This window comes from Hypomesus transpacificus, chromosome 11, assembly GCF_021917145.1.
Source record: "Hypomesus transpacificus isolate Combined female chromosome 11, fHypTra1, whole genome shotgun sequence".
NCBI classification, from domain to species: Eukaryota; Metazoa; Chordata; class Actinopteri; order Osmeriformes; family Osmeridae; genus Hypomesus; species Hypomesus transpacificus.
The window spans coordinates 14,009,762-14,032,120 of NC_061070.1; the positions used below are offsets into that span (position 1 = coordinate 14,009,762).

General features: G+C 39.7%; 2 protein-coding genes across 4 annotated transcripts; both read right to left on the bottom strand.

Moving 5' to 3' along the window:
* Positions 1 to 1,834: 1,834 nt before the first annotated feature.
* Positions 1,835 to 12,851, bottom strand: vwc2 (von Willebrand factor C domain containing 2). Of its 2 annotated transcripts, none has more exons than XM_047029699.1 (4): positions 12,778 to 12,851; positions 7,985 to 8,723; positions 6,658 to 6,787; positions 1,835 to 1,994 (listed from the first exon to the last, which is right to left on the bottom strand). In XM_047029699.1, the coding sequence occupies exons 2-4, from the start codon at positions 8,642 to 8,644 to the stop codon at positions 1,843 to 1,845; spliced, it is 942 nt and encodes a 313-aa protein (XP_046885655.1). In that variant the 5' UTR covers positions 8,645 to 8,723; positions 12,778 to 12,851; the 3' UTR covers positions 1,835 to 1,842. The 2 variants fall into 2 exon arrangements, with proteins under 2 accessions (XP_046885655.1, XP_046885654.1); XM_047029698.1 differs by having other exon boundaries at positions 12,577 to 12,818.
* Positions 12,852 to 14,375: 1,524 nt separating this feature from the next.
* On the bottom strand, positions 14,376 to 22,239 carry zgc:110045 (uncharacterized protein LOC664755 homolog). 2 transcript variants are annotated; one of them, XM_047030017.1, is made up of 15 exons: positions 22,038 to 22,239; positions 20,672 to 20,714; positions 19,904 to 20,031; positions 19,792 to 19,815; positions 19,673 to 19,705; positions 19,473 to 19,589; positions 19,246 to 19,377; positions 18,794 to 18,922; positions 18,581 to 18,670; positions 17,785 to 17,826; positions 17,263 to 17,338; positions 16,396 to 16,448; positions 16,070 to 16,239; positions 15,328 to 15,706; positions 14,810 to 15,292 (listed from the first exon to the last, which is right to left on the bottom strand). In XM_047030017.1, the coding sequence occupies exons 3-14, from the start codon at positions 19,979 to 19,981 to the stop codon at positions 15,352 to 15,354; spliced, it is 1,299 nt and encodes a 432-aa protein (XP_046885973.1). In that variant the 5' UTR covers positions 19,982 to 20,031; positions 20,672 to 20,714; positions 22,038 to 22,239; the 3' UTR covers positions 14,810 to 15,292; positions 15,328 to 15,351. The 2 variants fall into 2 exon arrangements, with proteins under 2 accessions (XP_046885974.1, XP_046885973.1); XM_047030018.1 differs by lacking the exons at positions 14,810 to 15,292; positions 15,328 to 15,706 and adding an exon at positions 14,376 to 14,717 and having other exon boundaries at positions 22,038 to 22,235.
* Between the last annotated feature and the right edge of the window lie 120 nt (positions 22,240 to 22,359).

A 22,359-nucleotide genomic window follows, 5' to 3' on the forward strand; every position in this document is an offset into this window, starting at 1 on the left:
AGTTTATTACCATTATGTACAAAATTATTAAATGAGCATTTGAAGCATTTCACACACACCTATACCAAAGCAATAAAATAAAATAAATATTTTGTAAATTTGAGATTTGACTGCATGGTTGTAGTATTCTATGGTAAAAAGCTGCGGTGGGTTAAGATGCTTACGTGTGACACTGCTTCCCTGCTGCTATCTTGAGCAAAGCACGTCATGTATGTGCACGCAACCAGTCCTATTTACCTCAATCCTACAGGCTGGCTCAGAGGCACGTCTCACTGCTGGAGGCACAGAGTCGTTGTCTGGCAACCCTTGATCAAAGAGTGCTGCTGTGTGACCAGCACGTTAGGGAGTACAGCACTGAGAGCCAAGCTGAATAAAACCCTCTATAAACAAATCCCCATCTGCATCCTCTGATCATGAAATGTGCTAAACTGTTACTCTAACAAAAAAAACAAGGATTGTTGTGTCTCTCACCTGTGGTGCAGAGGAGTATGTGTTCACCTGTACTAGAAAGCCTGGTGTTTGGACCTCTGCCATGGATATTAAACCCTCACTGTTTCTCTGATTAAGACCAACTTCCTTCTGTCTTAATTGGCATGACTGAAGCATGGTAACATTTTGAACTGACATATTCAAGTCAGCTGACCTTTACAGACTGGAATTCCAGCAAAAGGAAAATGTGAATCAATGTAATTGGGGGGCTATGGCTACTGCTTATTCATTCTATTGGAAATAGCACAGATACAGCTTTTGTCCTTGGGCAAATATGGAAATTCTCAGTTTTCTATTGGGCCTTGTCATTATAATGCTTAACTGGTGCACATTCATTTGCACAATTAATAAATGATCTGACAGACTCTTGACTATAAATAAAATATTTACCAAAAAAACATAAAAACTGTTTCCGAAGCCAAGAGTAGCAAAATACCGTATTTGCATCAATGAATGTTTTCAAAATAGAAACTGGGTTGCGCAAAGCCTGCTTGGTTCAATGTAAACATGCTTTGATTTCTGAAATGTCAGCGCAGTTACAGAAAGGGGCAAAATAATACTTTTTGTGCTTGAACTGCTGATCTTCTCGTCATTGTCAACCTTTTTTGTATGGATTCAATTAAATCAGCAAGAATGGAACTATCTTGAATTAACATTTGAACACCTGTAATGCACAGGTGGTGCAGTATTTATTTTAAATGCAAGTACACCATACCAAAATAACTGCTTACAAAATGCACCTCAAATTAAATCACATTGATACAAATATCAAAATAAAAAACAGTTAATCATTAAACAGTCGAGTAATTTCCTAAACGTTTTTACATATTTATGTAATCAATAAAGTTTCTTAATTGTGTTCTCAAGTGTTTGCTTTTTGTTTTACATCAGATAGCAAGAGTGTAGTCTTCACTTTGGTGGTATAAGGACTTGTGTCACATCATGTAGGAGTGACACCTGTTGACAAAGACAGCTGTAGGTGTTCTATACATTCCATGATGTGGGCTGACCTTTGACCCCATATATAGCTTAATAAAATACAGTGCCTATATAAAAAATATGTTTTCACTAATTCAGAGTTTTTCTTATAGATGTCCATAAATAATTTCATACATACATAAATAGATATTCTGTACATGGATTAGAAATGTTCTTACAAAGGTTTATTCAGTAGTACATGTGGTACTAAATGCAGAGATGGTCCTAGTGTGGGGTTCTGACCCTGCTGTCCGGTGGACTCCAAAGGCAGCGTGTTGCGTGGGCACTAAGAGAGCACTCATGGCTCAGGCCCAACCCCCCCCCCCCCCTCCTCCCCCCTATCCTCCTCCCCCTCCCACCCCCCGAGGCAAGTCTCTAGCTCTGCTGGCATTCATTCTTGCTGCAGGTGGCCTGACGCTCGATCTGCCACGTGCCCTCCTCGTACGTGCAATAGCAGATTGTACACTCGTCAATCTTGACCTCTCGTCCAGCTGGTATCACTGCTGTGTCCGCAAAACAGTTTGGCCCTAAGGAAAAATAAAGAGTCATGTTCAATAAGTCTCACTTACTCTAATTAAGTGCTCAGCAAGCGCAGTTTATTCTCTTTCAAACATACAACCTTCACCGGACTATATTGTACTTATTAATCATATATGTTCATTTTGGGACTATCTGAATATGTTTGAGTGGGCTAGGAGGACGAACTTGGTTAAAATGGTGTAAGGCTGATGCAGAGGGAGTTGCCGTGTTCACCTGTTTTCTATGACCTACATTATAACCTACTTTGGTTCTCCAAAGTGATATAAGGGGCAATTGTCTCAAGAAACTCCATCTGTCATCCACCACTGGCAACATTTTATTCTCATAAATCATCCACTATCTCGGAAGCACTCACAGAAATACAGAGCAGAAACTCCTCCTAAACATAGGATTTAGCTGGAAACGAATCATTAATTAAACAAGGGTTTCAGACACACATTTGTGGTAACAAGGTGCTGATAGATTGGTGGTCTTTCATTTGCACCTAAGACATATCATTGGACGCAAACGCCACATGAGAGCCTGTTGGCACATCAATCAATGTGAACAGTTTGCAGAGGCTGTCAAAATGTCAGCACTCACACATTTATAAGTCTTCGGATGAGCAGAGACTCCATATGAATAACAACTCATCACATGCATCTGTCACACTTGATTCATCAATTGATTCAACTATTAACAACATACTGCATCACATATTTCAATTTTCAATGTGAGTTGCACATATTCTGTTTGATAATGACTTAACCATGATTGCACAAATGAGCAAATAATCATATATTTTAACAAAATTAATAGGAGAAATGACCTCAAGAGTTAATGTTATGCAAAAGCCTGTCAACCACTTACACACAGATGATTTGCATGGCATCTGTTAATTTATGCATTGAGTGTGCTAGTGTGCTTACTCATTGCTGTCACCCTATTATTCAGCGGATCGCTTCAACACCCACCTTTTTAGTCATAGTTGTGTTAATACAATATCCCTATTCTCTTGGACAGCTTCTATAATTCAGTAGACTACCAAGTAGCTACCATTATCCAGCTTCAGACTGAGAAAGCACAAACTGACATTCCTTAATGTGCATAATGGTGCTTCAATCAGCCGATGACTGATCAGCAGGGTTGGACAGTGAAAAGGAAATAGTCATTTGCACCTGTTGCTCTGCATTGGTTGTGAAAGATAAGATGGTGAGACATCAGGGACACATCCTTATCATTAACACTGCTGTCACACCCATTGTAGGCGAGCGCCAGAGTAATGGAAACCGCTGAATGGCTGGAAATCAGTTATCTTAATGCAGTTCTTTAGTACACATGCATTATGAATGCTGTACTGTAAAATTCCCTGGTTTTGTGAAAAGGCTAGGTGGAAGTGCTTTGAGAGGAGAGACTTGGGAACAGTGATTTGGCAATCGCATGAATCATTTACTGTTCTACATGTCACACTTGATGAGTGTGCAGTTAGGGCACTAATATGAGCTGGACATGTTAGTGGCATGTTCTTAAGGTGGTACAGTCAAGGATTTATTGCCTATAACAGCGATTTGGTATCCTATTCTGATCTCTTCTCACAAGCTCACTATATTCCCATAATGTTATTTTAAGATGGTTTACTGAATGAGGTGTGTTTATCATGCAAGCCTATTGTCTTCTGTCTACAATCAGGACAGTCCAGTGTGCCTCAAATGGATAATCAATCAAACCTACCGGACAACTGGACATACACACTCCTGCACCTTTCAAAGTGTACTTGTATTTTTTGCAGCATTTGAAAAGGCTCCTCTATGAATATTTTTACCTCTCTCTACCACCCTGGTTTTAAATGAGATCTTGGTTCCCTCTGGCAGCAAAGCTTCTTCCTCTGTGTTGCGATATTTGAAGTGCTTTTGGCTCCGGTTCAGGCTGTTTATCACAACCTCCTCAGATTAGTGTCGACCCCAATGTCTGAGACTTCAAGAGCAGCACTTGTTTCCTCATGCGTTGCCAAGGCGATGGCCCTGCATGAGCTAAGGTCGAGAGGGAGGAGCTAGCACTGAGGTAGAAAGAAAATGGAGAGCCAGCATCAACTTCTCATCTGGCTTTCTTCTCGCGTTCTTGGAGGCAGAGACTGTGCCACTTTTTTTTATAACATTGTGGTCGAACCACAAATTTCATTCACACTGGTCTACAAAACATGTTCATAATAATATATCCAAGTCTAGATTTATTGGTTCTGTTTACATTAACAGGTAAAAGATGATGTGAACCTGCCTTCATTCACTGAGGTGACATTCACAGATGTTCTTTGATATTCATGAACAACTGTCTAGGGTGGATGTTAGCGATACCTCTCCCTTTCATCCCCCCACCCCTCCTGGCTCTTCCTCAAGTGTCTCCTTTTATAAAGCCTGAACAACACATCTGAGACATGTTGCTCAGCCACAGCAGACAAGGCGCTGCATGCCGAAAAATCCCTAAATTCAATCTGCATAATTGATAAAGTTATCAAACTGCATAACACTAACCTTTTGTCATATGCCTTCCCACAATATGAATAGATAATATTGATGGCTGATGATTGTTGGATTTAAAGAATCCAACAATCAAAAGAGAGTGGCATTGACATTAAAGGTTTCTATGACGGGTTAACTCTGACCTCTTTTCTAGATGCCACAGAGTTCTTCTGAACTCCTCCACCAATTCTGAGGTACAATCCTGAACTGTGATCCTGGATCTTTGAGTCTCTTCTCCTGTCTCCTCCATGGAGGCCATTAGCAAGGAGAGAGGCTTTGATGTTGTACTTCAGATGTACCAAACTCTCGGGAGGCTTCAACAGCTGTCTGCTCCTCAAACAACATCTGCAGATCCACTAACAACTATTACAGAAGAAAAGTTTGAAACAACCTCAAATAAATGTTAATTACTTGGTGAGCAACGTGTAACCAAAACGTGTCCACATTTGAATAAGGAACCTCTGGAGTTGATTTAAATGACATTTGAGTAATGGAAAGACAAAAAAAGAGATACATTTGATCAATATAACCCTGAATGATTCATACAGGTGTTTGGAACTAAACATGTGTTCATGTATTTTATTCTCTCTGATCATTAACAACATCAAAAACACTCCAACCTTAACAGTTCCATCAAGTCTACAGAACGGCCCTGGGTCAATGACATAAACATAAAGATGGTAACTTCAAGGCCTCTAATAATAGAGCTTCTAGCAGAAACAAAGTCCCTTTTAATTCTGCTGGCATGGAAGTGAATGTGCAACATTACCCGATACAAGCAAAACAAATCTATATTGGAGCTTGATCCAAGAACCAAAATGGATATCCAATATGCTGACAACAGTTCTTGAATACATTCCAAAAGAATAAGAACGTTATTTACGTCAATTACAAGTGGTCAGCAAAAATGCCGTAGAACAAAATAATTAGACTATTATGTATATACTATTCTGCTCTACTTCACTAAAGCACTGGATTACAGATTCCACTTGCAATAGTTTCTCATTTATGCTCTCATTTATTATAATATATATATATATATATATATATATATATATATATATATATATATATATAAAATGTGCTTGAAGGTAACACTTCCCAATTCAAGACATGGTAATCTTATGGTAATGGGAAACGGATTCTGCATGGTCTTGATTCATCTTAAAACCATGAATCCTTATTGCCTGAATGAGCACATGGATTTATTTGGATCCTTGAATATACATGGATCCTCTGCTTGTGCACAGCAGCATGCCTCTCCTCCACAGACCCACACCCATGAACATCGAGCCAGACTAGGGAAGATACTGAGTATTGGTCAACGTGCACTGAGAATCAAACAGTCTAGGATCAGGGGCAATTATCCGGAAAGGTAATGCTCCCCTTGAGTAAGGCCACACCTAATTTACAACAGTAGTTAATTTCCCAAGTAGCAGCTAATCTTGTTTACTAAATAACACATACTTTACATTTGTGCAAGAGCAGAGGTGCGGTTACTATGGCAGCATTTGAGATAAATATCCTGTTGTTGTTTTTTATGCAGATTACATTCCTCTTATTTACAGTAAACAGGCCACAGCACATTGGTGATACATATCTCTAGCCATCATTCTTTTTGCTGAAGGAGGCAACGTTGCTGACATTGCCATGTTGAATTACAGTCAGAACGAAAACAAGGAGACACAATCTAGGACATGCTGTCTGAAATGATCTGAAACACATTCAAATAATCCACTGTGACCCAGGGAAGTCCTGCTCAGACAGGGCCAAGCTCTCAAACCAGTGGGATCTCTCACACAAACCCCAGGAGTGGAAATCTACCCAAACCAGAGAAATACACATCAGAGGTGGATCTGAAGCATATGCTTGCAGTGGAAACATTTGTTTAGGGAATTTGAGAGGTAATCTTATTAAGCTCTACTGAACATACAATAATGAAAGGAATCTAACTATAAATAACATGTTTATTTCCAAGTTGCTGTTCAAGTGATGCCTTTGTGACTACCAAACATCCATTGCTGTTTGCATGCACTCACTGAAATAGACTGATGTAATGGTTGAATCATATCATTGCTGATTGACATCTTTGTGCCATGTGTGATCTGATTTTGTGTTTAGCTACTGTATTTGGACATAAACCAGGTGTACTCACCAGTCTTACAGATGGGACAGCACTGATCAGGCTCATACTTAGGGTCCACACACTCTGTCAGAGGGCAAGCTGACACTGAACACAACACTTCTCCACTGGGCTCACAACGGCATTTCTCACATGGAGACACCTAGGCAGTGGGAGATGTGCATTTTATAAAACACAAACACACGTCTGGCTGACTGTTATAACCCTAAATGTTTGTCTTACAGCACTGGGAAGTTCCATATTACAAAACTTTATTGGAAAACAAATCTTTCCTTTTAGGGACATACTGTATGAATGGTGGAATAATTGTAAGAGTACAATCAAGAGAAATAGGGAAAATCTGTCTGCTGTCTACGTGCTTAATGGGAAATGGAAGAAGGATGTTTCCAATTTCTTCGCCTTGTGAGAAGACTTGTACAATTGTTTGTTTAATGAAGCTTTCTGAGTTTGAAAGTATACAAAATAAAGTGGAAGGCAGCCAAGGTTGATAAAAAAAACCCTCGCGAGACATCCCTCTTAAGAGGAGCTGTGTCAGCAGGAAGCTGTATTTTGTAGCCCCTTGTGACTAGGTGCGCCACCCTTAACCTGAGTGCAGAGGTTTATCCTAACCACACAGCTCTGGAACGGATTGCAAAACGGCAAGTGCTGCCGCATGGCACTTCAGTGAGAAGTGAATCAGCTGCACCTACTGGACCACCCAAGAACACTGCAATCAACCAGCCTTCCCTGCCTGTTGCTTTGGTTCTAATCCCTGTGGAAGCTATTAATTTGTTTCCCCCCTTTTACTCTCTCTTTTTTCTTTCCTTCTGAGAGAGCAACAAGCTGGGCTTCAATAGCTGCTTGTATTAAGGCGTTTGGCAAAAATGAATCCCATATTACCCACAGCCCCCTGGTATGACCCTAGCAGGAAAGAAGATAAGCATTAAGTAGTGACATAATACCATATAGCAACAACATAATGCAGGGCTGATATTATACTGTAGTTGTAAAAGGAGCTTTTTACAGAAATACAGAGATGAGCTATATCAGGTAACATAAGGTGATCTTAAATACTGAATAGGCCTACTTAAAACTAAACTGAGTGTATCATACTGAATGTAGAATCAGTAGATTTAGCCTCTGATCATATTCAAGCTTTTGTGTGAGTGAAGGAAATGCAGACATTGCCGTTAAAAATGTGCTTGCTTAGTTGCTGAACTCCAAAGTAGCACTGCTTCTGTGTTTGCTAGATTAACTCCATTATACCCTGTATCCCTTTATTCTTAGACAGAAGCAGTTTCCAAATGTTATATTTTGAACAGATTAAGAAAGAAATGAATGGTTGCAGTTACAAGCTCACCTTAAACTCCTGTAGAGATGCGTAGATTTTGCCTCGAAACTCACAGTAGTTTTTCTTCTCCTTGCACTGAGGGCAGCACTGGCTGGTATCAACCCTGATGCAGCGAGGGTGCACTTTGGGACAATCAGGCTTGGCACACAGGGGACCCTCATCTGTGCAGAGGCAAGGGCACGTGGAGGGGCCTGGGGTGAACTGCTCGCCGATGGCGAACACAAAGCCACTCTCATCCATGCAGCCTTTCCCTCGGTAGTCTGGGTAGGCATACTCATCAATCGCATCCAAGGAGAGGTTGACATCACTGGTAGGACCCTCGTCTATCTGGTTCAGGTTGTCCTCGTCTCCAAACTGTTCCAGGGACTTCTCTTCCTGGGCCCCTCGTTTCTGGTAAAGGGAGCTTGGCCTTGACCTATTGACTGAGGTTCTGTTGACCTCTCTGCTGCCCTCCAGGCCCAGGGAGCCAATCTCCTCAAGAGAACTGTAGTTCAGTGGCCTGTTGGAAGTCTCCTTGTCCTGCTGTTTGTCCTCCCTGGCTTGGGTCAGTACCTTTTCCAAACGTTCCCGGCTGGCTGACAAGGGCGCAATGGGGTTGCACTGAGCACCGGTCATCAGGAACCACAGAACAAAGAGAACTTCTGCTGTCATGGCAACAGAGAGCAGCATATCTCCCCACCACCTCCGAGGTGGGATGACACCTTGGCTCACATAACACACTTCACATCTCAGGTGTGAGCCAGTCCATCTGGAAAAATAAGATTAAACCAGGATTAAGTCCATAGCATTTTGTCAGATTTGGTCAGCCACATTTAGTCATTGGTGTCAACACCATCGGCTTTAATAACACTCATCACCAAACTGTTTGTCAAGTCACAGAAAGCCTACAGAAGGCAGTAGAGAGAGAAATGGGTTTCCAGAAGCGTGTGGATTCACATGCCCTATGTTAAGAAATCAATATGGTTTCTTACTCTAACACTACCTTCTATCAATTGCTTCCAGCAGTGACAGACTGAGAAGAAGATGGGTTAAAAATGGGGCTGAGTCTAACACAAACTCTTTTCTTGGAACAAAGAAGATGAATCAATGCATACTTTTTTAAATGAATGAGTGAAACTGTATATAATAGAGAAGAAATTGATTAGTAAATAGATCACAACTCTTTTTACGCATTTATTGAAGCCAAAAGTAAGTACCAGAAGATGATGTATGATGATCAGTGACTACAGAACACAGACTGCAGTTCACAGAAAGACAGATATTTCGTAATGGCTCCAATTTAGCCCTTGCATTGGCTCCAAGACCCCTCGCATTCATTATTCCACTTGGTGTTATATTTAAATGTGTAGGTGCTTTATGTTTTTTTTTGTTAAAATGTACTATCCCCAATGCTTCATAACATGGGACAGATCAAGTGTCCACCTAAAGCCAAAATTGAAGACTATAGCCTAAGATTTCAGCTAGTATTTCAGAGTTCACTTACAACATTGACGTGAAGAGTACATATATAGCCTGGTGTGAAAGGTACTTTTATGTTAGACTGACTTCAACTCGAAATGTAGCTGTAGACTTGTCCGGCTCATTTAGGCACAGTCCATTCTGTATTGATTAATATGTCAACTACATGAAACTGAATTTGTTTTCATTAGACAGGGATAGGTAACACGGTTCAACAACTGGTTTCCAAATGATTCTACGAAACATAAGGTTTATCGATACTTAAAGCTGTCCGTGAGCATGTATCTGGGGATTAACTAAAAAGGATCAATATGAAAAGAAATGAGTCGGATTCTGCAGTCTACCATGCCACCTCAACGTGATCAATGTGGAGAAAAAGGCTAGATAAATTCCAGCTCAATTCATTTCAAATCTGAACATGAAAACTAAATGTCACTTCATGCATAGCAAGGGAAACATAACATCTCTGTGAATTCCAATACTTTTCAGAATGAAAGGCTTGAGTGAATTGAGATGGGAATCTGTCTTGCCACATTGCCACACTGGCAGTAACTGAATGGTGGTTTATTTGAATTGCTATGTTAGAGGCTGAATCCTTAGAGCCAGAAGGTGAATGCGCTGCATACCGATTGCAGCAGAAAGAGAGAGTGCCAGAAAAGCCCTTATTAGTAAAAGGACATAGTTTGGCTCTGTTCATCCTAACCTTGCTATCTTAACAGCAGTTACAGCCTGTTAGAGTGCTACTGCTGCAGCCTGTCCTCCTTTTCTCTAACTGGACTGTGTGTGGCCCTCAGGCAAGTCATCATATCCTAGGCTCACGGTGGCCACGGCCTGAGCTTATCTGTCTCATTAGAGATGGATGGTCAACTGAATGTGAAAGACGCCAATTTTATAGCATTTAAATTGCTACTTTAAATCACTGCTATCACATTTTAAAATTGTAATTAGTCATCTCTAATTACATTTTCATTGAGAGCGTCTTCAAGAGTTAACTACTTTTGTATACAGTGTTTGTTTTGACACCGTTTCGGTCACTACTAATAACGTTTGTTTATGGGTGGAAAGATCTCACCGCAAAAACAGATGTCTTGGGGGTCCAGTTTAATAACAACTTGGTGAATACAGTGCTTTTAGAAGACGTCCACTTAAGTAAAATGGTTTCTAAGTTGATTGTTATTATATATTGGTTGACAAATGTATAATTTTGCAACTGATTTAATTAATCAAGGGCAATTAAAAAGAACAACACCATTCAGCTCCTTGTTCAGTGTCAGCTAATATGGTTCACCCATGGCGGGTTGCCTTTATTGGGTCAACACCAGTGTAAATAGTGGCAATCTCACTCTCTCTTGAGTGGAGTTCCTATTTCTGCTGAAATATTCTGCAGCTGTCAAGAGACTAATTCTTCCAATTGTTTATTTATGACATTGACTTGATGTAAATTGATGTCAATGAATAAGCATTTTGAAGTTGAACTTCAAAGCTGACCAGCATTATAACAGAAACTGCTATCATGACCTGCAAAAGATAGATAACCGCACAGCCAAGAGCCATGTCATCTCATAGAATTAAGGATAATCTTCTAAATTAATTTATGACATGAGCAATGCACTTCTCATGTTTACTATACAATTTAATGTTGATCCCTAAACATAATGTATTCTCAGAGTGAAATGCATATCTTTTGTCTATGTGCTTATAATAATATAAGAACATTTTTTTTATGTTTTTTTTTACCAGGATGAATAATCTCCTCTGTACAGATGACATAGGAGCAGATCAACATTTCGCTTTGAAGCAAGCTTCATTTAGTGACAATGCAGATCAACAAAGATTAAACTGAAACCCTTGAGACAGTAGTGGCTAGTTTGACAGAGTTAAAACAGCATTGAATTAATGATCCTTAACTTGATGAGTATCAATTTATTTAAACAAATTAATTATTTGAAACGATAAAATCCAATTACAGAAATAAGAATGACCATGTTAATCTCCAAGACATTCTAAAGCTGCCAGGAAGTGAATAAATATTGCTTTGGGCTGTCTAGAATAGAATTGTATCCCTGACAGTGATACAATCTGATGACCCATAATCCAAACAGACACATAAACATAAGACTCTCCCATTAAGTCAATGTGTCAAAATCATCAACAAAAAGTAAAAATGTGTTGCAACCCAAACACCTGCAGGCAACAAATACTGTGTGCCATTCTAATGACAGCCAGCATCCCCTCTACCCCCACCCCCACCCCCACCCCCACCCATTCGTACACACACACACACTCATATTGTATTTGGGGTCTATGTATCCAACGTGTGAAATGTGCACTTTGTGCAAAAACAGCCAACTTTACCAACTTTCCAAAGGCACTGAAACTAGGTTATCATGGCAACATCCTGCAAACTGTGCCTTTTAATAGAAATGCACGTTGATGCATTAGATGCTTGGCAGTTAAATAGTCAACATGTGATCTCTCAATCAACACACATAATTATACTTAAATAAAAAATAAAAATGTGATTAACAAGTTGAGATGTTGATGATGGAGATTATTACGGAGATGATGATAATGATGATGAACGGAAACGTGTTTGCACGAGCTACATTGCTATTGCAATTACAAGATTACTGCAAATCGGCAATATACTGATGTATTTTTCTTTGTGCATCGTGTATAGGATACATTTCACATTGCCAGCACCTGTAGCGACGTTGACACATACTGTAGTACGGATATCAGCATTTGGTAAGGAATCTATTTAAATGCATTTAAATGCTTGCTAATAAGTTCCATTAAATGCATTTTAAACGTTAAATAACCTATATACAGTGTGAGAAGAAGCTCAACAGCTTTTGTACATGTACATGTTTTGTAGCATACATGTTTTTGTAAGATAGGCTACACAATATAATCATGCATTTACTGAAATACCCCTAGGACTTGTCCTGATGTGTACACTACATGTTGCGATTAATTTACCGTTTACTAACGGTAAATTAATCTAGGCTGATCAGATGATGATCTGCTCTAATTTAATCTGACATTTGAGGAACATGCATTTAATATTGAACGCATTTTCAGTTTTCAAATAAAGTTGTTAAACAACAGGAATACTACGTGAAAGCTTTATAATTCAGTACCTGTGGTCCTCCAAATGTACCGGTATCCGTTAGTTGACTGTTTGGGTTGATGTAGAAGTCAAATAAATGAGCCTCACATTAAGGATGAAAGGTGCCCACGAGAGCAACAAATAATCACTACTGGTAGGATATCTGGCGCGTATCTCCAATAAAGTAGATCTAGCTCCGGTAATCTAAGAATCTACCGCAACTTGGACCTACCTCGTTCGATGAATGCTACTGAGTAGCGAAGCAGCAAACGCTTTTCCTTGTCTATATTGTGACTTTATTGTAAGGGAGGGTGAAAAAAAACTGTTGAACCCTACGTCACATCCAAGGAATCAATGAAAATGGGACCGTCGACTTGACCACTAGATGGAGCAAATGGTTACTGGAGTGAAGAGAACATGGTTGACGACCACTCGCTCGTTAGAATATAACGTTTTAATATCCTAGAATAAGAAAAAAAATAAAGTAGTTTTTTGTGCAAACAGCATCTTTACAGATATAAACCTCGTGAAAGGCACACAGTCTCACATCATACATCTGAGTAGTGTACAGCCAAATGTTCAGGGATTTAGAACAGGGTAGGCTATGTCTGTGTGTAAACCTCTTGAAAATGTGTGTGTTGATCATATAATTCAAAAATGAGGTAAATTAAAATCTAAATTTGGTACTTTATTCAGTAACATTTTAAATCTCTGCTCAACTTCCTCTACTCTTGAAAGATGAAATCATTAATGTAACATTAGCGAGAGTCTGTGAACTAATAACTGCTCAAGGCACGCAGCAGAAATGGAGCAGTGTAACTCCCCCACAGTAACCCTCAGGTTGAAATGTAACCTCTCACTGTCATTATGTTCCCATCCCTATTAACTATTGATTATCTCCAACAGCATTTTAGACCTTAATGTGGTAATGTCCCAATATTGGTATTTTAGACATGTACATAAAGAGCTTTGTGCTTTAATGGGTTTGGACTGTGAGTGAGAAATTTCAAAGTCGATAAAGCTTTACTGGGGAAAGGGGCATTTAAAATGCAGCAGGCAGGAAGCAAGCTTGCAGTGGGGTATGAGACAAGGGGCAGAGGAGCAGGAGCCACCTATCTGGCCATTAGCGAGGGCCATGCCTCAATGGGTTCCTGTAGCACTTGTGAGGAAATTCTAAAGGATGTCTTGTGTTGAATATTTACTGAATGAAGGTCACACTAAGTTCATAGAAAGTTAGAAGTAAAGTCAGAAAATATTTTCCCTGACGTTGTGAAGCACTGTAATGTTAAGGAAGACACTGCACCCCTTCAACAAAAGTAAGACGAGATACAAACGTTCCACCCCAGTAATTCCATCCCCATGTCTGTTTATAAATTATGCTAAGGGACATATCACACAGCGCAAGTAAATTGAACATGGAAAGTGTCCTTTGTTTTCCCCTCTATATCTTGTCATAGTATTGCTAGTTGGGTCCAAGGTTTAAAATCCACAAAATTCAAGTCTGCAAAATCATGGTCATGTTGGATTAGTTTTTTAAACGAAGAAAAAAAACGGACTTTCATAACTAATAAATTATTGATGGGGATTACAGAATGATTGAAATGTTTTTGCACCCTGATTATACTGTGTAGTGTAGGTTAAATACAGGTGGGCTATGCCATGCAATGTAATATGCTGACTCCTTTTAGTTGAGTATCTACATAGTATACATCTAAAATGTACTATTATAATTTGAATTACTCTATTTTCGTAAACTACAACATTGTTCAATTGTGCAGTGCAAAACAAATAAAAAATAACACTTTGTAATCATAAAAAGCTCTATTTATTCCAAGGTAATTCTGCATATGACAAAATGTAACAAATATGGAGAGCTCATTACCAAAACCAAGGGTGACACTGGCTACAAACACAAAGACATATTTTTGTTAGAATTTGTTCTTCATCAACCATAGACATTGAAAGCAGATCAAAATATGAAGCATTGCAGCAACTCAATTCATATGGATTTTAGAGAATAACAGCTACAGGAGTTTGGCCAGTCCAACCCTACATGATTATTGTGTAGAGTCAAATCCACAAGAATCCATGTGGCTTTAGGGTAATCCCGCCAGAACTGCAACTGTGAAACGCTACTACAGAACACCCAAGCCTGCTACCACTGAGGAGAGCCTATTGAGAAAGGACAAGAGGAAATATGACAGAGGAACAAGGGAGTGGAACAACTGTCATTAAAGTAAACTTCACAGTAATTACTAATTTACCAGAAAAATGCATCAATACGTTCCTGGAAAGGTAGAAGTGTAATTTAACATGACACTGTCTGTTCTAAAATCTAAATGACTGGTTAACTATTTATACCAATACAAAATAAAAAGTACTTTGAGTAAATTGTCAGTACAGCTCATATAAGAAAACGTTTGAGCTAGAAATTCCATGAAAAATTATTTTTGTAAACTTCAGTGGGACACAATTCAGGCACATAAAGAAGATCTGCTGTGCTTGTTATTATGCTGCTGATGAGCTTCTATAGTCCCTGTGCTCTGCCATGCCATACATGTTCATGTCTATATAAGAGAAATGCTTGACTTGACATATAATTGCTTTTCCCTTTATTATGTAGGTCATAGATTTTACCTGTAGCAGGTAACAAAGCATTGCCCTACTGACCTTAATATGCCGGTAAGTATGCAATTAGTTTCCGACTGTCTCTCTAGACAGTGCTTGTAAGATCAGTACAAATGAAACATCGGTTTGTGTTTGCAGTTGAAACATGGCCAATACAAAGACCAAGAAAGCTTGTATATCAATACGGCGCAAACTTTTGGCGGTCAGATTTTTTCATCCCAGCAGTTTGGATCTTAGCGGTGTAAGGGGATAGACCTTGCGGTAGACCAGAGGCTGGGTGGACTGCCAGCACAGGGAGGGTTTTCATGCCAAGCAGACTGGAGACAGGGACAGCATAGTGCTGTGGGGTGGGGATGGCCGGTAGGGTGGAGGGAGAGTGGACGTTAATGGTGTTGGGGGCTTGGGTGGAGGCAGCCAGGACAGCCATAGAGGTAGGTGTGGAGACAGTAGGAGCAGATTGAGAGAAGCTCATGTTGAGGTCAACAGGGTTGCCAGCGGAAGCAGTCTGCATGGTGTATTTAGCCATCTCTAAGCTGCAAACAAATACAGGGAGATAGCATTGTGGAGAGGGTTGGAGGTGGGAGGATAGGGTGAGATAGGGGTGAGCAACAAAGTTAAAGAGTATATCCATGGAGAAGAGAAAACAGGCAAGACATGGGGGGAAATGAGAGAAAGGAAAAAACAAGAATCAAAGTAGGAATGTTATGTGTTAAAAAACACAGACAATAAAACAAAAGGGGATTTCATGCTGTTATGAGAATGGAACAATGGACTGTCAGGGAACTGAATGTCAGTTCCTGAACGGAACAATTCTAGTTCACTTCAATATTGACTACTAGAGCCCAGATCCGAGGATTCATGGATGACCTTATTGTGGGTAATAGGGCGGGTCTTACCTGGCATTAATGAGGTACTGAGCCACACTGATGCTAGCTGGAGAGCCTGTGATCGTGACTTGGCGCATGGGGGATCCATCAGTGGTGCTGGCTATTTTGATGTGAGCTCCTGATACTTGGCGAATCTCATTGATCTTACTGCCCTGTCTGCCAATAATGCAGCCAATGAACTAGGGGGAAAGACAGCAGAAGTAAAGGACATATATGGAATAAGCTTTATCACTCTTATCTAAAGGCAGCATTTGATTTGTTCATCAAAATAAGTAATCAGTTTCAATTTCTGTGATTTGTGATGCAAACTCTCATACAGATTAAGAGAGACATACGTCATTAGGTATAGCCAGCTCTTGAGAACTAGTGGGGATAGAGGCATCCATTCCTGTAGAAAGAGACATGAGATAGTTACTAATATACAAATAGTTTTAAATGTTTGCGCTCAAGACATGCACTGAAAAATACTAAAGCATCATCATCCAGTCCTTCTGGTAACAGTAAATGCCTAAATTGTAAATTGACATGTAGACATGGACATTAATAATAATATAATTACATATTTTAAACATTGTTTAAAAAGCCATACAAACTGGAAATAAAATGTCTCACACAAATTTAGAGACCATTGCAAACTGCTAATGTATCATTTGACATGTTCATTCCACAGCAGAAAGGTTTTCACAAACCTAAAATCATGTCACTAAGTGCTTTTCCTACATCATGGCCAGACCACAATTCAGCCTGTTTGCTCAAAGTCATTAGCTTTCCCATTGTTAGTTGGCAGACAGAGATCATGGAATGGTTGGAGCTCAGGGACGGTGCGGAGGATGTCAGAGACACAGGCGAGACATGGCAGAGGTCAAGGGGAGGTTTTAGTGAAGTGAGAGGGTATGAAAAGAAGGTTAGGGGGAAAAGAAACTCAGTAACCCGGGACAAGAGCTGCTACTAAAAAAAGTGTGTGTTCATTGTGTGGTGGTCCAGATAGGAGGTGGATACTTTAAGGATGTGTTTTTGTGTCTCTATACATTGTCTCATTGGGTTCTGTTGTTATGTGAAAAAACAAGGAGCAAAATGTTGGGAGACACTAAAAGGAAAGGGGTTCCTCTCTGAAGCAAAAAAGGTGTTTTTGATGGTGTGATGAGAGCAGGAGGACAAACAGAGGGATAGATGGACTTCCCCAGGGAGCCTTGGGTACGTACCAGGGAAGGTAGGGTTGCTCTGCCCAAGGGAAGGGAGGGGGATATGCTGCATAGCCAACTGGTGAAGCTTGGTCAACTGCAGGGTAGGAAGGAAGTTAGAACTAGCCAATCATGGATTATTTCAGAGGAGCTGACAACTACAAAACAGAGCCCATCTATCATTCAAACACAAAGATAGGTTTCAAAGAGTGTGCGCGTGTGTGGTTCTGTGTTATGTTTGGAAATAATTGGAAATGTTCCTTCAAAATAATGCTGGCTTCTGAAGGCGTTATGTCATAAGTGCATGTGAAATTATCAGCAAGAAGGAATGTGTGTTTCTGTTTACTGGACAAATATTTGCCAACATTTTTTTTACAAAGTAGGCTGCTATATTAGTCATTATTAAATACTATGGTTTAGGGCTGTGTTAATGTTTAATCCTTGCTGAATTGGGTGCACCGAGGGTAAAGTAGTGGCCTGGAAGGTGGAGGGCAGGACAGGGGAATAGGAATAGGAGTCATTTGATCAGACAAATACACTTACATCTTGATGGGGGAAAGCATACTGTCCTTGAAAAGCAAAGGCCTGAAAAGCAATTCAGATTCAAAAATGTATATTCCTTTTTATCATTTCAAAATATGCCACATTATCTCTTGAATCAATATACTGTAGAAATCCATGATCTTCATTAGCGCTTAGTTGACATACTGAAAATATAATTCAATGATGTCCCATTTTCAAATAGCTCTTATCTAGATCCATGGGTTCGATCCACCTAAATTTTTATAAAGGTCATCTGTAAAAATGTTGCCGTGGTTAGAATGTTCAATTGCGTAAGCATATGTGTGACAGTTCATAATGTAGCATGCCAACGGCAAAGGGAGAAAAGGGTTACAGTCCATGAGGATTTCACATGACAGCATGAAAGGGTTTGTGGCCATTTGTGTTGTCTAGCACTGAAGACCATTGAGGCAGCTGGATAGGAAGAAATGCTTGCTCATGCTGCTTTTGTCTACACATCTATTTCAAAAGTTCTGACCCAAGGCTATAGACTTGTATTTCATCTGTCTGCTACAGCGGTTCCACCACCTCTGGCTACCTACAACCTTATACAAAGGTTTCCTTATTGGAAATGCTCTCATCTCCCTCTAGTGGTGGAGTTGTTAAACATTGATGTGAAAATGGTTACTGACATAAAGCTGGGATCAATTTAATAAATCAACACTCAACATCATCAAGACTAAAAGCTTCAATGTGGCTAATTATTAAGCATACATTTTGTAACTGTTAGATAGACAACAATAATAACCAACAGTGGCTAAATTAAATTGGTACTCACTGGTGCGGAGTGTTGATGTGCTAATACTGCATGGTTTTGTCCCGGCGGAGCCTTAGGACGGTATGGGATAGTTGCTCCTTTGGGTGGTGACTGGGAAAAGTAAGGTAAAATATAGTCATGTAAGTACTTGTTCATGTAAGTAGGTCTCAATAGTTTTATATTCGAGAATGAAGTAATCCATTAAATGTCATTCAAAGTGATACAAATGCTTACCTCCAGCATAACAGAGCAGATGTGTCTCACACACTGTGTAATAGCCGGAGGAGTGCCTGAGATGGTGACAGCTCTTTCTGTGGAGTCTGGCAGCATATCCCCAGCCACCTGCACCTGGGCTCCTGTGGTCTAAACACCATTGGAGGAACACGAGAGAGACAAGACCTTCAACAAGAATGTATTTGCTTGAACATGCGGGACGTCTGTGATATTGACAAATTCAATTCTGTGCATGCGTCGATGGGGTGCACACATAAATAGTTCCCATTCACTCAACAGAGACACCAAGTTGTTGTTCAATCCCTGCAAATAAAAAACATTCTGCTCCCCATGTATGCATGTTTATGACTCTTACATGAACCTCTTGCATGGCAATTTGCTGAAAAAAGATGACATTAGACATGACAACATTGAGTACATGAAACAGAAGACCCAGAAGATATGACACCTACCTCTCTAATCTCTTTGATCTTTGAACCTCCTTTGCCTATTAAGGAGCCACATTGACTTCCTGGAAACACCAGGCGAAGTGTCACTGGCGGCTTACTCGTTACTGTGCTGTTTGTCATCGCAGCTGTAATATCCTGAAATATATTAGTATATTTAAACGATTGAGTGAAACTGTGATCCAAGAATGAACATAAAAGTATTCAGATCAAATTCCAGTGCCACTGGTTACCTCCTCAAACTTCTCTGCAATCATGGAGAAAGCTCTGAAGATGCCTTCAGTTGGTCCAGTGATGGTGACTATTCTCTCTGGAGAGGAACCCTCTGAGATGTTGATGCGGGCCCCACTCTAAAAACATACATAAAGTTTACCAGACATCGGCATGAAGACAGGATCATTTCATTTTTTAGGACAGATGTAACATTACTCACGTCCTCTCTCATCTTTTTGACAGTTTCCCCTTTCTGAAAGGAATTCAATAGATAGACAATGTGAGGTAGAGAGAATGGCACAAAGATACAACTGATTATGCACGATAAAATCCATATACCTTTCCAATTATGCTTCCCACTTCCTGTGAACAAAGGGACAACAAAAGATGAAAGGAAAGAAAAACATTTCAAAGTATGAATTATTGTTGCTCTTTCAAAGTGTGCATTTACCTTGCCATGCATCAGGAGTCGTAATGTGAGAGTAACATTTAACCCTCCATCTGAGCACACTTCCTCCTTGTCAGACATCTTTACTTCAAACAAAGGTCTTGAGACTGCTAAACTTCACACTAAATGCTCTGTGAACACAACCGTTGAACCATTTAAATCAATTATTCCATAATCAAACAGATGTACTGTATGCCCAAATGAAATCAATCACAATAATTCTGTAGACTACACTGTCAATTGTTCCTACATACAGGTATAGTAAATAGTTCCATCTTCATGGTAAAGACCTCTTGTTGTGGAGCTGGTATTAAAACATTGTAGATGACACAGTGGTTCCAGTAACCTGTGTAAAATCAGCATGACCACTAATGTTCTCTACACATGGGACTTCCTCATTAGTTCTGGCTAAGTTGAACTTGTGACTCTTTCAGATAACAACTAAAGGAGCTGCTTGTGCCCATCGGGCCTAGATCAAGTGATGTCTGTGTGACCCTCTTTAAAAAGAGCTTGCAAATATCACACTGAGAGAGCACAATGTCTCACTGTTCACTTAGCGTAATTTGTCATACTTGCAATAGCTATAGTGGAATCTCTCTGAACACAACACATACAAAAGTGAAGAGATTCCATAATCTGATGTGGGATTTCTCCTTTATACAATCCATAATTCAATGTCTTCCTTCACCATGTAATTTTGCTGTACACACTGCACAAATATGTAGACAACAAAAAGCGTGATGCATGACTTTGACTTTTTCAGTTACTTACATCAACTAATGGAGGAAGATAACTCTCTGCCGCCATGCCACACCTAAAAAAGACGTGAAATTAACACACTGGACCAAATGTATTAGACAATGACAGAATAAAAGAAAATGTGGCGCCTTTTTCTCAATACAATCCTTACTTTCTTATATGTATGAAAACAAATATTTGATCAATATTGAATTTCCTTTAAGCAAATGTTGTGCATTCTAAAGGTTGTCAATTTAAAGCAAGAATGTCTAGAAGCTCAAGTCTATTTACAGCAAGCAACGTAAACGAGTCACTATTGACCATGCCAGACAAACTAGAAGACCTTAATCCAGACAATGGTATTAGGGACTTGAGGTTGTAGACGAGCAATGGGATAGAATGCCTGACAAGAGTCTTCCTTTCTCTATGGCATGATAAGGTTACACTAAATGCATCAAATAAACAGAAACATCACAAGCCTAATCCTATAGGCCTGGATTGGTTTGCTTAATGCTAAGACCCTTTTGACCCATTTCTGTCACCTCTAGCATGTCAGCACCCACTCAAGACTTCAGAATATAACATCACCATGATTTCAGATTCAGATTATCTCATTTAACATCCCATGCAACTGCAACCAAAATCATCCCCTGCCAAAAAAATTATGTTAATAATCCTAATCATGATCAATGAAATGGAACATAATTTTTTTGTAACCCTGGTTTTGAGAACAATGAGACGGAATTTGATCATTAACGTTTAACGTTTTAGAAAAAAGATTACACAATATTGCAGCAAACATTTAGAGGTATGCAATTACTTTAAATAGACTATGTTTTGTGATCTCATAAACATAGGGCCTAGCGCTTGGTTACATCATAGTATTACATAGTAGTAACAAATTCCTTTCATAAAATAGAGGCAGATTACGGCACTGTATCTAAAAATACATATTTTACAAAACCCTGGTGAAAATGGGCAGAAAACAGATTTGACTTTCACAAATGCAGTTTAATTAAGTCAACTGAGCAGAAACAACTTTTCAAACCATATATTTTTCTTCTATTTATGTTTATTTGGAAAACTACTAAACAACATTCACAATGATGATCTGACCATTGATTGCTCAGTCTAGTGGTTTAAGTGTACTTCAACTCAAGGCAGCAAGCTACCAAGACCACTCTGCCTTAAGGTGAAGGTCTGAGATATTTCAGCCCCACTTGAAAGTTATTTAAAACCAATGATTAAATATAAAATGTGTTGAAGCAAACCTCTATAGCAGTCTTCTCTGACACAATATTACCAAGAGCAACACATCTATTTGAGAGCCATAATCCTGTTAGTCCTGAGGATTGGATGGCCTGTAATGTGACAAAAACAGTTAGCATGAAACACTGACCTTCTATTACAGTGAAATGGTCCCTCGTCTCTCCCCTTGTCTCTCAAGAATGAATAGTCCTCTATTTTACAGTCCTTGTTAAATGTTTGCCCCCTTTGTTGTCAGTTATTGCACAGAGAGTGGACAGATGGCTGCCTGTGCCCTCAGACCGGCTGGAGTGAGGCTGGCTTTGCTATTAGTCCGTCCCCTAGCTTAGCCCAAGATAAGCCTCTACACAGGGCAAGTGAACCCGCATCCCTCGCCTAATTCTCCCTGTCAGTGCTACAAGAGAGGCGGTCTTCAGTAGAGGGATCTGCTTGATGGTGAGGCCTGAGGGCAGGGC